Below are 12,327 nucleotides of genomic sequence, written 5' to 3'. Positions count from 1 at the left end.
TTTTCTTCAAGTTTCAGGTCTTAGATTTAAGTCTTTAGTCCATTTTGATTTGATTTTTGTATATGGTGAGAAATAGGGGGTCTAGTTTTATTGTTGCATTGGTCTGTATGTCTGCTTTTTTGCCATTACCATGCCGATTTGTTTACTATGGCTTTGTACTAAATTTTGAAGTCAGGTAGTGTGATGCCTCCTGCTTTGTTCTTTTTGCACAGGATTGCTTTGGTTATTTGGGGCCTTTTGTGGTTCCATATAGATTTTAGGATTTTAAAAAAAATTTCTGTGAAGAATGCCATTGGTATTTTAAGAGGGCTTGCATTGAATCTGCAAGTTTCTTTGGGTAGTATTGCCATTTAACAATATTAGTTCTTCCAGTCCATGAGCATGGAATATATTTCCATTTTTTATGTCTTTTTTTTCATCAGTTTTATAGTGTTCCTTGTATAGATCTTTTACTTCTTTTCCAAATTTAGGTATTTTATATTATTTATTGCTATTTTAAATAGAACTGCTTTCTTGATTTCATCTTCAGATTGTTTGCAATTGGTATATATAAATCTTACTGATTTTTGTATGTTGATTTTGTATACTTAAAATTTATTGAATTTGTTTTTCAGTTCTAACAGGTTTTTGGTGGAGTCTTTAGGTTTTTTTAAAGTATAAGATTATGTCTTTTGTGAATGAGGCTAATTTGATTTCTTTATTTTCAATTTAGACACCTGTTATTTCTTTCTCTTGCCTAATTGCTCTGTCCAGGACTTCCAGGGATAAAAGTGGTGAAAATGGGCATCCTTGTCTTGTTCTAGATCTTAGAAGAAAGGCCTTTAATTTTTCCCCATTCAGTACAATGTTAACTGTGGGTTTGCCATATATGGCTTTCTTTTATTTTGAGGTATGTTTCTTCTATACTAAATTTGATGAGGGTTTTTATCATAAAGGCATGTTGAATGTTATCGAGTGCTTTTTCAGCTTCTACTGAAATGATGCTATGCTTCTTGTTCTTGGTTCTGTTAATGTGATGTATCACATTTATTGATGTGCGCATGTTGAACCATCCTCATATCCCTGAGATGAATCCCACTTGATCATGGTGAATGATCTTTTTTAACATGTTGTCGAATTTGGTTTGCTTATATTTTGTTGAGTGTTTTTACATCTATGTTCATCCATGATATTGGCCTGTAGTTTTCTTCTTTTTTGTTGTGTTCTTGTCTGGTTTTGATATCAGGGTAATGCCTTATGAATTTGGAAGTATTCTTTCCTATTCAAAGTTTTTGAAGAGTTTATGTTGAATTGATACTAGTTCTTCTTCAAATACTTGGTAGAATTCAACTATGAAGCTATTAGGTCCTGGGATTTTCTTTGGTGGGAGACTTTGTGTTATGGCTTTGATCTCATTACTTGTTATTGGTTTATTGAGGTTTTCCTTTTTTTTTTTTTCCATTTTCCCCCAGGCTGGAGTGCAGTGGCACAATCTTGGCTCACTGCAACCTCCATTTCCCAGGTTCAAGCAATTCTCGTGTCTCAGCCTCTTGAGTTGCTGGGATTACAGGTGCCTGCCACCACACCTGATGAATTTTTGTATTTTTAGTAGAGACAGTTTCACCATGTTGGCCAGGCTGGTCTTGAACTCCTGACCTCAAGTGATCTGCCTGCCCCAGCCTCCCAAGGTACTGGGATTACAGGCGTGAGCTACCATGTCCAGCCCTAGGTTTTCCAATTTGTTCATGTATAGTTGTTTATAAGTCTCTAATGCTTCTTTGTATTCCTGTGGTCTCAGTTGTTACATCTTCTTTTTCATTTTTTATTTTATTTGGATATCCCTTCCTTCCTTCCTTCTTTCCTTCCTTCCTTCCTTTCTTCCTTCTTTGTCAAAGATGGTTGGCTATAAATGCATGAATTTATATCCAGGTTCTATATTCTATTGCATTGGTCTATATGTCTGCTTTTATGCCATTACCATGCTGATTTGTTTACTATGGCTTTGTAGTAAATTTTGAAGTGAGGTAGTGTGATGCCTCCTGCTTTGTTCTCTTTGCACAAGATTGCTTTGGTTATTTGGGGTCTTTTGTGGTTCTCTATGTTTTCCTTCCTTCCTTCCTTCCTTCTTTTTCTTTTCCTTTTTTTTTTTTTTTGAGACAGAGTCTTGCTCTGTCACCCAGGCTGTAGTGTAGTGGGGTGGCATGATCTCAGCTCACTGCAACCTCTGCCTCCTGGGTTCAAGTGATTCTTGTGCCTCAGCCTCCTGAGTAGCTGGGAATACAGGTGTGTGCCACCATGCCTGGCTAGTTTTTGTATTTTTAGTAGAGATGGGATTTTACCATGTTGGCCAGGCTGGTCTTAAACTCCTGGCCTAAAGTGATCCACCTGCCTCGGCCTGCAAAAGTTGGGATTACAGGTGTGAGCCACCACGCCTGGACCTTTATCTTTTTTCTTGTTTAGTCTAGCTAAAGCTTTATTGATTTTGCTTATCTTTTCAAAAAACCAACTTTTCAGCTGGGCGCAGTGGCTCACACCTGTTATCGTAGCACTTTGGGAGGTCAGAGTGGGTGGATCACCTGAGGTCAGGAGTTTGAGACCAGCCTGGCCAACATGGTAAAACTCTGTCTCTACTAAAAGTACAAAAAAATTAGCCAGGCATGGTGGCAGGCACCTGTAATCCTGGCTACTTGGGAGGCAGAGGCAGGAGAATCTCTTGAATCCAGGAGGCAGAGGTTGCAGTGAGCCAAGATTGTGCCATTGTACTCCAGCCTGGGCAACAAGAACGAAACTCCATCTCAAAAGAAAAAAAAAACCCACCAGCTTTTCCTTTCATTGATTCTTTGTATTTATTGTCTCAATTTTATTTATTTCTGCTGTTATCTGTATTATTTCTTTCCTTCTACTAATTTTGGGTTTGGTTTGTTCTTGCTTTTCTAGTTCCTTGAGGTGCATTGTTAGGTTATTTCCCATCTTTCTATCATTTTGATATAGGAATTTATTGTTATAAACTTATCTCTTCATACTGCTTTCACTGTATACCATAGATTTTTGTATGCTGTATTTACATTTTCATTTATTTCAAGACAATTTTTCATTTTGTTCTTGATTCCTACATTGACCATTGGTCATTCCGTAAAATGTTATTTAATTTCTGTGTGTTTATGAAGTATCCAAGATTCCTCCTGTTATTGATTTCAAGTTTTATTCCATCATTGTGGTCAGAAAAAATACTCTATATGATTTCTACTTTTTTGAATTTCTTCAGACCTGTTTTGTGGCCTAAGATATGGTATATTCTAGAGAATGTTTCATCTGCTGACAAAAAGAATGTGTATTCCTTAACAGATGGGTAAAATGTTCTGTAAATGTCAGTTAGGCCTATTAGGTCCAGTGTGTAGTTTAACTCCATTTTTTTTTGTTGTTGATTTCTTGTCTGTCCATTACTGAAAAGGGTGTTAAAATCCCCTAGTATTATTATATTACATTTTGTCTCTCCCCCCCTTTTTTTTTCTTTGAGATGAAGTCTCACTCTGTTGCCTAGGCTGGAGTGCAGTGGTGCAGTCTCGGCTCACTGCAACCTCCGCCTCTTGGGTTCAAATAATTCTCCTGCCTCAGTCTCCCAAGTAGCTGGGATTACAGGTACCTGCCACCATGCCTGGCTAATTTTTGTGTTTTTGGTAGAGACAGGGTTTCACCATGTTGGCCAGGCTGGTCTCGAACTCCTGACCTCAAGTGATCCGCCCAGCTTAGTCTCCCAAGTGCTGGGATTACAGGTGTGAGCCGCTGTGCCTGGCCATCTCTCCCTTTATATCTGTTAATGTTTGCTTTGTATAGTTTGGATCTCCAGTGTTGGGTGTATAATTGTTATACCTTCTTTATAATTGTTATGTCTTTTTGCTGAATTGAATCCTTTATAATTATATAGTAACTTTTTTTTTTACAGTCTTTGATTTGTAACCTATTTTATCTGATATAAATATAGCTACTCCTGCTCTCTTTTGGTTTCCAATTGCATGGAATATCTTTTTCTACCCATAAACTTTCAGTATGTATGTATTATTATAGTTGAGTGGATTTTATGTAGACAGATATTGTTGGGTCTTGTTTCTTTATCCATTCAGCCATTCCGTACCTTTTAATTGGATAATTGAGTTCATTTACATTCAGTGTTATTATTGATAAGTAAGGATTTACTACTCCCATTTTGTTGCTTTTTATCTTGTTTTATAACTCCTATTTTCCTTTCTCACTGTTTTCCTTTGTGATTAAGTGATTATCTCTGATATTATGTTTTAATTTGTTGCCTTTTTTTTTTTTTTTTTTTTTTGAGATGGAGTCTCGCTCTGTTGCCCAGGCTGGAGTGCAGTGGCGCAATCTCGGCTCACTGCAAGCTCTGCCTCCCAGGTTCACGCCATTCTCCTGCCTCAGCCTCTCCAAGTAGCTGGGACTACAGGTGCCCACCACCACGCCTGGCTAATTTTTTGTATTTTTTAGTAGAGACGGGCTTTCACCATGGTCTCGATCTTCTGACCTCATGATCTGCCCGCCTTGGCCTCCCAAAGTGCTGGGATTACAAGCGTGAGCCACCGCACCCGAACATTTGTTGCCTTTTTTTAAGTGAATCTATTGTAGGTTTTTGCATTGTGGTTACCGTGAAGCTTACAAAAAACATTGTATAACAGGTTTTTTTTTTAAAAAAAGAGATGACAATTTATCTTAGATTACAAAAAAAGAAGCAAATAAAATTGAAAAAAATATACTTTATTCTCCTCAACATTTTGACTTTTAGTTATTTGCATTTACATATTTGTATATTACCCATCTCTTAACAAGTTGCTGTAGCTATTATTGTTTTTGATAGATTTGTCTTTTAGGCTTCACACTAGAGTGATTGCATACCACAGTTACAGTATTAGCGTATTCTATATTTGTCTGTGTAGATCATTTTACCAGTGGGTTTTATACCTTCAAAGTTTTTTTTTACATGTTGGTGTTTTTTCTTTTAGATTGAAGAACTCCCATTAGCATTTCTTGTAAGAGAGGTCTGGTGATGGTAAATTCTTTCAGCTTGTGTTTGGGAAAGACTATCTCTCCTTCATATTTAAAGAGTAACTTTGCTGGATATAGTATTCTTGGATAGCAGAGTTTTGTTTGTTTGTTTGTTTTCTTACAGCACTTTGCAAATGTCATTTCTCTCTTTCCTGCCCTGTGTGGTTTCCACTGAGAAGTCTGTTGCCAGGTAAGTTGGAGCTCCTTAACGTGTTATTTGCTTCTTTACTCTTGCTACTTTTAGGATCATCTTTTTGTTCTTGGCCTTTGAGAGTTTGATTATCGTATGCCTTGGGTGGTCTTGTTTGGGTCACATCTGTTTGGTGCTCTCAGACCTTCCTATAACTGGACATTCATATCTTAAGTTTTTGAAAGTTTTCTATTATCTTTTTTTTTTTTTTTTTTTTTGAGACGGAGTCTGGCTCTGTCGCCCAGGTTGGAGTGCAGTGGCACAATCTCGGCTCACTGCAACCCCTGCCTCTCGGGTTCAAGCGATTCTCTTGCCTCAGTCTCCTGAGTAGCTGGGATTACAGGCATGTGCCACCACGCCTGGCTAATTTTTTTTGTATTTTTAGTAGAAATGGGGTTTCCCATGTTAGCCAGACTGGTCTCAAACTCCTGATCTCAGGTGATCCACCTGCCCCGGCCTCCCGAAGTGCTGGGATTGCAGGCGTGAGCCACTGTGCCTGGCCGATTCTTGTTTCTTTCTATCCTTTTTTCTCCTCCAATTGTGTACAAGTAGCCTGTATTTGGGTTCACCGATTCTTTCCTCTTCTTGATGCATTCTGCTGTTGAGAACCTCTGATGAATTTTTCAGTTCAGCAAATGTATTTCTCAAGTCCAGTAGTTTTATTTTTTTATTATTTCAATCTCTTTGTTACATTTCTCTGATAAATTTCTGAATTGCTTTTCTGGGTTGTCTTGGAGATCACAGAGTTTTCTTAAAACTGTAGTTTTGAATTCTTCATCAGAGAGCTCACGTGTTAGAGTCACTCACTTGTTCCTTGCTTTGTCCATTTGGGGAGATCATGGTTCCCTGTTTGCTGTTGTTTCTTATGAATGTATGTCTATTACTTTGCATTGAAGGGTTAGTTATTTATTTAGTCTTCTCTGTCTGGCTTGTTTTATGTTTGATTGGCTATTTTTGCTTAGCAAATCTTAAGGTTGCTGCCTCCTTTTCAGCACTACATGGTGCTTTAAACCCAGGTTCACCTCAACTCTAGTAAAGGATTGAAGTGCTACCCTTCCCATGTAGGGGAGTTTCCAAAGGCAATATCTCTGCTGTGTGAGAAGGATGGCTAGGGGCTAGTGCCCAGGGAATCTGTGGAATGAACCTCGCACAGCATGATGCTGTTGATAAGCCTCTCTCACATGGAGTCTCCTTTGGCTGAGTTGCAGAGCAAAGTTTCCAGGCCTAGGGATGGTAGTCCTTCTTCTACTCTTTGTCTCCACCTGTCCTCAGGCATATTTATCTCTTCAGGCACTTGTGATGGTTTCCTGCCAAGAAATCAACATGATGGGGTCTCCTGCCAAGGAATCGACATGATGAGGAAGCCTGTTGTCCATCTTGATCTCACTTTTTCCAGTGTAAAAACCATGAGTTTGGGGAAAATTTTCCATGTGCTTTGTGCTGGGCAGAAGCAGGGAGGGAGGTTGAGGCTGCAGTGAGCTGAGATCGCACCACTGCACTCCAGTGTGGGTGACAGAGTGAGACCGTGTCTCAAATATGTGTGTGTGTGTGTAAAGAGAGAAATATGGAAGCTCTTTTTTTTTTTTCTTTTTGAGACAGAGTCTCACTCTGTCACCCAGGCTGGAATGCAGTGGCACAATCTCGGCTCACTGCAACCTCTGCCTCCTGGGTTCAAGCGATTCTCCTGCCACAGCCTCTCAAGTAGCTGGGACTACAGGCACATGCTACCATGCCCAGATAATTTTTGTATTTTTAGTAGAGACAGGGTTTTACCATGTTGGTCAGGCTGGTCTCAAACTCCTGACCTTATGATCTGCCTGCCTCGACCTCCCAAAGTGCTGGGATTATAGGAGTGAGCCACTGTGCCCGGCCAAAGCTCTTTCTAAGTATGACGAGAAATCTTAAAATTTAAAACTTCCATTCAGTGACAATCACTAGAAATAAAAACAAATAACAAACTGGGAGAAAATGTTTGTACAGTTAATATTACTAAAGTGGTCGAATAAATAAATTTAAAGGTAAAATAATCCAGCAAAACAGTGGGCACAGACTATAAACAGATAATTCGGAGTAAGAAATTCAAATAGCTAATAAATATATGAAAATATGTTCAACCTCACCAATCATCAATAAGATGGAACATACAGAATAATTAGATAACATTTTTAGCTTAGCATATTGGCAAACATAAACAGATGATAAACATGAACATTTGCATGTACTATTGATGAGCATATATATTGATATAACCATTTTAGAAATTTTTATAGAGGCTAACAGTATTTTAAATTGGTACCTGTTTGATTAACCAATCACACAAGCAAGAAGTCATTCCATTCCTAAGAAATACTAATACAAGTGAATAAGAATATGGATGTTCATTTCAACATTGCTTGTGATTACAAAAATATTGAAATAATCTAAATATCCATCAGAAGGGAAATTATAATTATTCAAACAGTATAATACTAAGGAGCCATTTAAAAGAATGTTGTAGATATATATGTATGTGCAAAGATGGCTATGATAAGTAAAAGAAACAGCAAGTTTTAGAATAATATAAAAGGATAGGAGAACATTTAATAAAAACTATCGCAAGTATATAAATAACTATGTGGCCAAGTGCAGTGGCTCAAGCCTGTAATCCCAGCACTTTGGGAGACTGAGGCGGGCGGGTGGCCTGATGTCAGGAGTTTGAGACCAGCCTGGCCAACATGGTGAAACCCCGTCTCTACTAAAAAAAATACAAAAATTAGCCGGCATGGTGGCCCATGCCTGTAATCCCAGCTACTCGGGAGGCTGAGGCAGGAGAAACACTTGAACCTCGGAGGCAGAGGTTGCAGTAAGCTGAAATCACGCCACTGCACTCCAGCCTGGGCCACAGAGTGAGAATCAGTCTCAAAAAAAACAAAACAAAACAAAAAACAAACAAACAAAACTATATATAGTTTACATATGCACACACACAAAATCTTCACTAAGAGAACAGCAAACTAATAAGATAGATTACCTTTGGTTAGTTGAATGTTAGGGTTGGGTGAGCTGGTGGGAATTTTGAAATTTACTTTATACTTCTATATTGTTTGACTTTGTTTTAACAAATATATATTAATTTTTTGACTATGAAGGGTAATTTTTGAGGATCTACTAATTTTTAAAAATAAACTTTGAGCATGTGTTATGTGTCAGACATTATGCCATGTACTGGTTGGTAAAATAAAAATAATTGAGACAAAGTTCCTGCCCATAAAACTTTATGAGATTCAAATATCTCAACAATTGAGAATGATGAGCCTTTCCAGACAAATGAAATGTTAGCAGGGATAAATGTATAGATTAATCTTATTAATATGATTAACATTAATAATTACCATATTATTTTTAAAAAAGAAGCAGCAATTATTTATTCAGTTATTATTATGTGTCAGATATTTTGCTAAGGGAATAATTAGCATAGTTCTTACAGTAATCCCTTGAAATAGTACTATCATTACCCACATTTTTCGTATGAGGACTCAGAGAGGTAATTTGCCTAAGTTCACATAGCTAATAAATGGTGAACCTAGCAAGTCTGATCCCAGAGCCTGAACTCCCGATTTCCATTATATACCATCTTCAGAGACAAAAGACAAACAAAACTCAGGGCAGCCACCTAAAGGAGGAGACCCAATGTAAGAGCAATCCATGTAAAAAAAAAAAAAAAAAAGATTTGTGACATTGAAGTAACTTGATTCGCTGTAAGGCAACTGCATGAAATGATTCTCAAAACAGTGCTGGACTTTTACAAGATTAGAAGTAAAGAGAATAGAAGGAGATCATTGTCTCATTTTTCTCTGAAATGATCAGACCTCATCTAGAATACAGTGTTCCATTCTGATGCAGAATTTTTAAGGGCACATTGACATTTTCAGAGGAAACAATCATGACAGTAAATACATGATGTAAGAAACAGATTTGAGCTAGACATGTTCAGTGGAGAAAAAAGAAGAAAAGTGAGATCCCTCACACTAGAAGTATTTCAACAGTAGAGAGCTGGCCCCTGGTAGAGGTTTCTGTAGAATTCCTTGCATTTATGAGCTTTGTGTTAGATCATCCCTAGAGTCCCTTCTAACTGAAGTGACAGCTAGAATGTCAATTCCCTGAAAATAAGGACTTTATCTCTTTTGTCCATGTCTATGTCCACAGTGTCTAGAACAGTATTTCATTAAATGACTATGCAGTTGATTTCTTATATTAGTGGTTCTCAAAGTATGGCCCAGGGACCCCCTGTGTGGGGGGGGCGTCCATGAGACCCTTTTAAGAGCTTCAAGAAATCAAAATTAGTTTCACTGTAATACTAAAATGTTTTTTGCCTTTTTCATTCTCATTCTTTTATTAAGAGTATTCAGTGGATTTTTCTAGCAGCTACATGATGTGGTATATTCTAACAGATTGAATACAGAAGCAAATGAGAATCCAGCTCTATTCTTCTAAGGCAAACATTAGATTTGTAAAAATGTAAAACAATAGCACTCTTTTTACTAATTTAACAAAATTTTAAAAAATAAAGATGCTATTTATGTTAATATGTAATGGGTTTGTTAATGTTTAAGTGATTAACAAATACGTTTTAAATCTAGTTTAATTTCCGCCGGGTGCGGTGGCTCATGCCTGTAATCCCAGCACTTTGGGAGGCCAGTGCAGGCAGATCACGAGGTCAGGAGATCGAGACCATCCTGGCTAACATGGTGAAACCTCATCTCTACTAAAAATACGAAACATTAGCCAGGCATCATGGTGGGCGCCTGTAGTCCCAGCTACTCAGGAGGCTGAGGCAGGAGAATGGTGTGAACCCGGGAGTTGGAGCTTGCAGTGAGCTGAGATCGCGCCACTGCACTCCAACCTGGGTGACAGAGCAAGACACCGTCTCAGAAAAAAAAAAAAATCTAGTTTAATTTCCAATACAGTAAATATCAATAGATGCATTCCATATAAATAAAAGCACTTGAGATTATAAAGGGGTCTTGAGATAACATTTTTTGTATAAAGGGGTCTTGAGATCAAGTTTTTGGAGAAGTTTCGCTATACACTATACTTCAATTTGGTTCCAGTTCAGTGGAAAATATGAATTTGTAATTCGTGTTAATGATTTAAACAAGAAATTTTAGTTAATGATTCGATGAAAAATTGATATATGAAATCACTGTAATAAATCATAGTGGTTTGCTAATGTTTTAGGTTCCTGATTATAGTACATTATTTTTATAGGTAATTGAAAGAAATAGAGTCATATTGGCTAGAAGACTTTACCTTAATGAAAAAGGCTGGAATAAATACACTAAGCATTTCATCATACTGTTGTCAAACAAGGTAAAGATCAATTATCTTCAGTTATGGGAAAAAAAGATGCCAAGTGGTGAGGGTTGAGACTGTAAGATGCCTTTGTTAGATTTATTGATTTTAAAAATATCGTTTTATATTAGTGCTTATTGTGTACAGAATGAAAAATCTATGGGAAGGTGAATAAAGGCTCTTATTTGTCTATATTTGTCTTCTAATTAAAGCAATTTATTTAAGTTTAATAACACTACAAGGTTACTCATATATAATCCTATTGATTCATGGTTAAAGTAAAAAAAGTAAATAGCTGTGTTTTTTTGAAATAGTTGCATTATCAATTTCATGGGAAAATTCAGTGAGCACACTAGATAGAAAAGAAGGGCATTTAGCATGTTTCTACCGAGTCAAAACATTTACACTAGTCATTTCATTTAACCCTTAAGACAATTCTGTGAGATAGATATTAGGGTCTTTATGGATAATAAAAATTAATCCCAAATAGATTAGATAACATTGCCCAAGGTGACACAGCCAGTAATAGCTACAATTCACATTTGGTTTGGTTTGGCTTCTTGGTTCCTGTTCTGTCTAGCACACCACACTGCCCCTGTGAAAGTCCTATGGAAACATTGGGTTCATGTTGCAAAGGAAAAAAAAACCTTGTCTCTTAATACTTTATGTACCATGGAAAATTCATCACCAAATGAACAGTGTAATAGTGTAACTTTTCAACTTTTAATCAATTTTCTATGAATTTCTCTAGTATTACAGTATTAATAATGGCCTGGTATATGTTAATGACTTTGTTATATACATAAATGAATATATTATTTGATTCTATGCATTTTATCTAGGACACTGAAGACCTTGCACTGTTGCAGAAGTTGACACAAAAATGGAGAAACTTAGTGAATAAATTTAAACAAGAGGTAGAACAAATGGAAGAGTCTACAAGCGAGACACTGAAAATTGTTAAGGATGGGCTTATCAAATGGCAGGAATTCTTCAAGTGAGTCACCAAGAATCTTGTTTTTCTGATAATACTTATATCATGTCTGATAACTCAGTCAAATTCTCTCTGTTCCTCCTTCTGTCTTTTACCTTGTAATCACTCTAACATTGATTTTGGGGAGCAGTCCCTATGAAGGCACAATCCTGCTAACAACCTTGAATAGTCGTGTGGTTTCTAGTGCTAAGTATCTCTCTAGTCCATCCCGATCCCCCTGCTCAACTGCTGTTGTCCCCATTTGAGTCCAGTTCTTTTTCTTTTCTCTCTTTTTGAAATAAAGCCAACTTATTTCATTACTTTGGCAAACTTGAGTATTTGGATCCATCTGCAAATCATATGCAGAGACGTAAAACCAATGGGTGACAGTTGGAGGGAGATGGTTTTGATTGGATATCATACTTTGCAATGATTAGGGAAATCTGACAATGAAAGAAGCTGCTAATAAAGTAGTTAAGTTGAGGTCAGGTGGCTAAATCACAGCCAAGGTTAGTGGGAATCTATACTTTGGATGCAGTCTGGACTAGATTTCTTTTTTTTAATTTAATTTTTTTTTTTGAGACTGGGTCTCATTCTGTCACCCAAGCTGGAGTGCAGTGGTGCAGTCTTGGCTCACTGCTACCTCCATCTCCTGGGTTCAAGCGATTCTCCCACCTCAGCCTCCCAAGTAGCTGGGATTACAGGCATGTGCCACCACACCCAGCTAATTTTTGTATTTTTAGTACAGACAGGGTTTTTTCAGGCTGATCTCTAACTCCCAGCCTTAGGAGATCCACCCACCTAG

At 37.3% G+C, this 12,327-nt stretch overlaps 1 protein-coding gene across 1 annotated transcript in view; it reads left to right on the top strand.

Moving 5' to 3' along the window:
• Positions 1 to 12,327, top strand: part of AXDND1 (axonemal dynein light chain domain containing 1) — a 192,567-nt gene that overhangs the window by 47,927 nt on the left and 132,313 nt on the right. The window contains exons 13-14 of the mRNA XM_003258953.2: positions 10,466 to 10,567; positions 11,392 to 11,546. Coding sequence (XP_003259001.2) covers positions 10,466 to 10,567; positions 11,392 to 11,546 — 257 coding nt within the window. The remainder of the gene's footprint in view (positions 1 to 10,465; positions 10,568 to 11,391; positions 11,547 to 12,327) is intronic.

This window comes from Nomascus leucogenys, chromosome 12 (assembly GCF_006542625.1).
Source record: "Nomascus leucogenys isolate Asia chromosome 12, Asia_NLE_v1, whole genome shotgun sequence".
Taxonomy (NCBI): domain Eukaryota; kingdom Metazoa; phylum Chordata; class Mammalia; order Primates; family Hylobatidae; genus Nomascus; species Nomascus leucogenys.
Note: the sequence above shows the minus strand (reverse complement) of the source record. Positions and strands in the feature narration are given on the sequence as shown.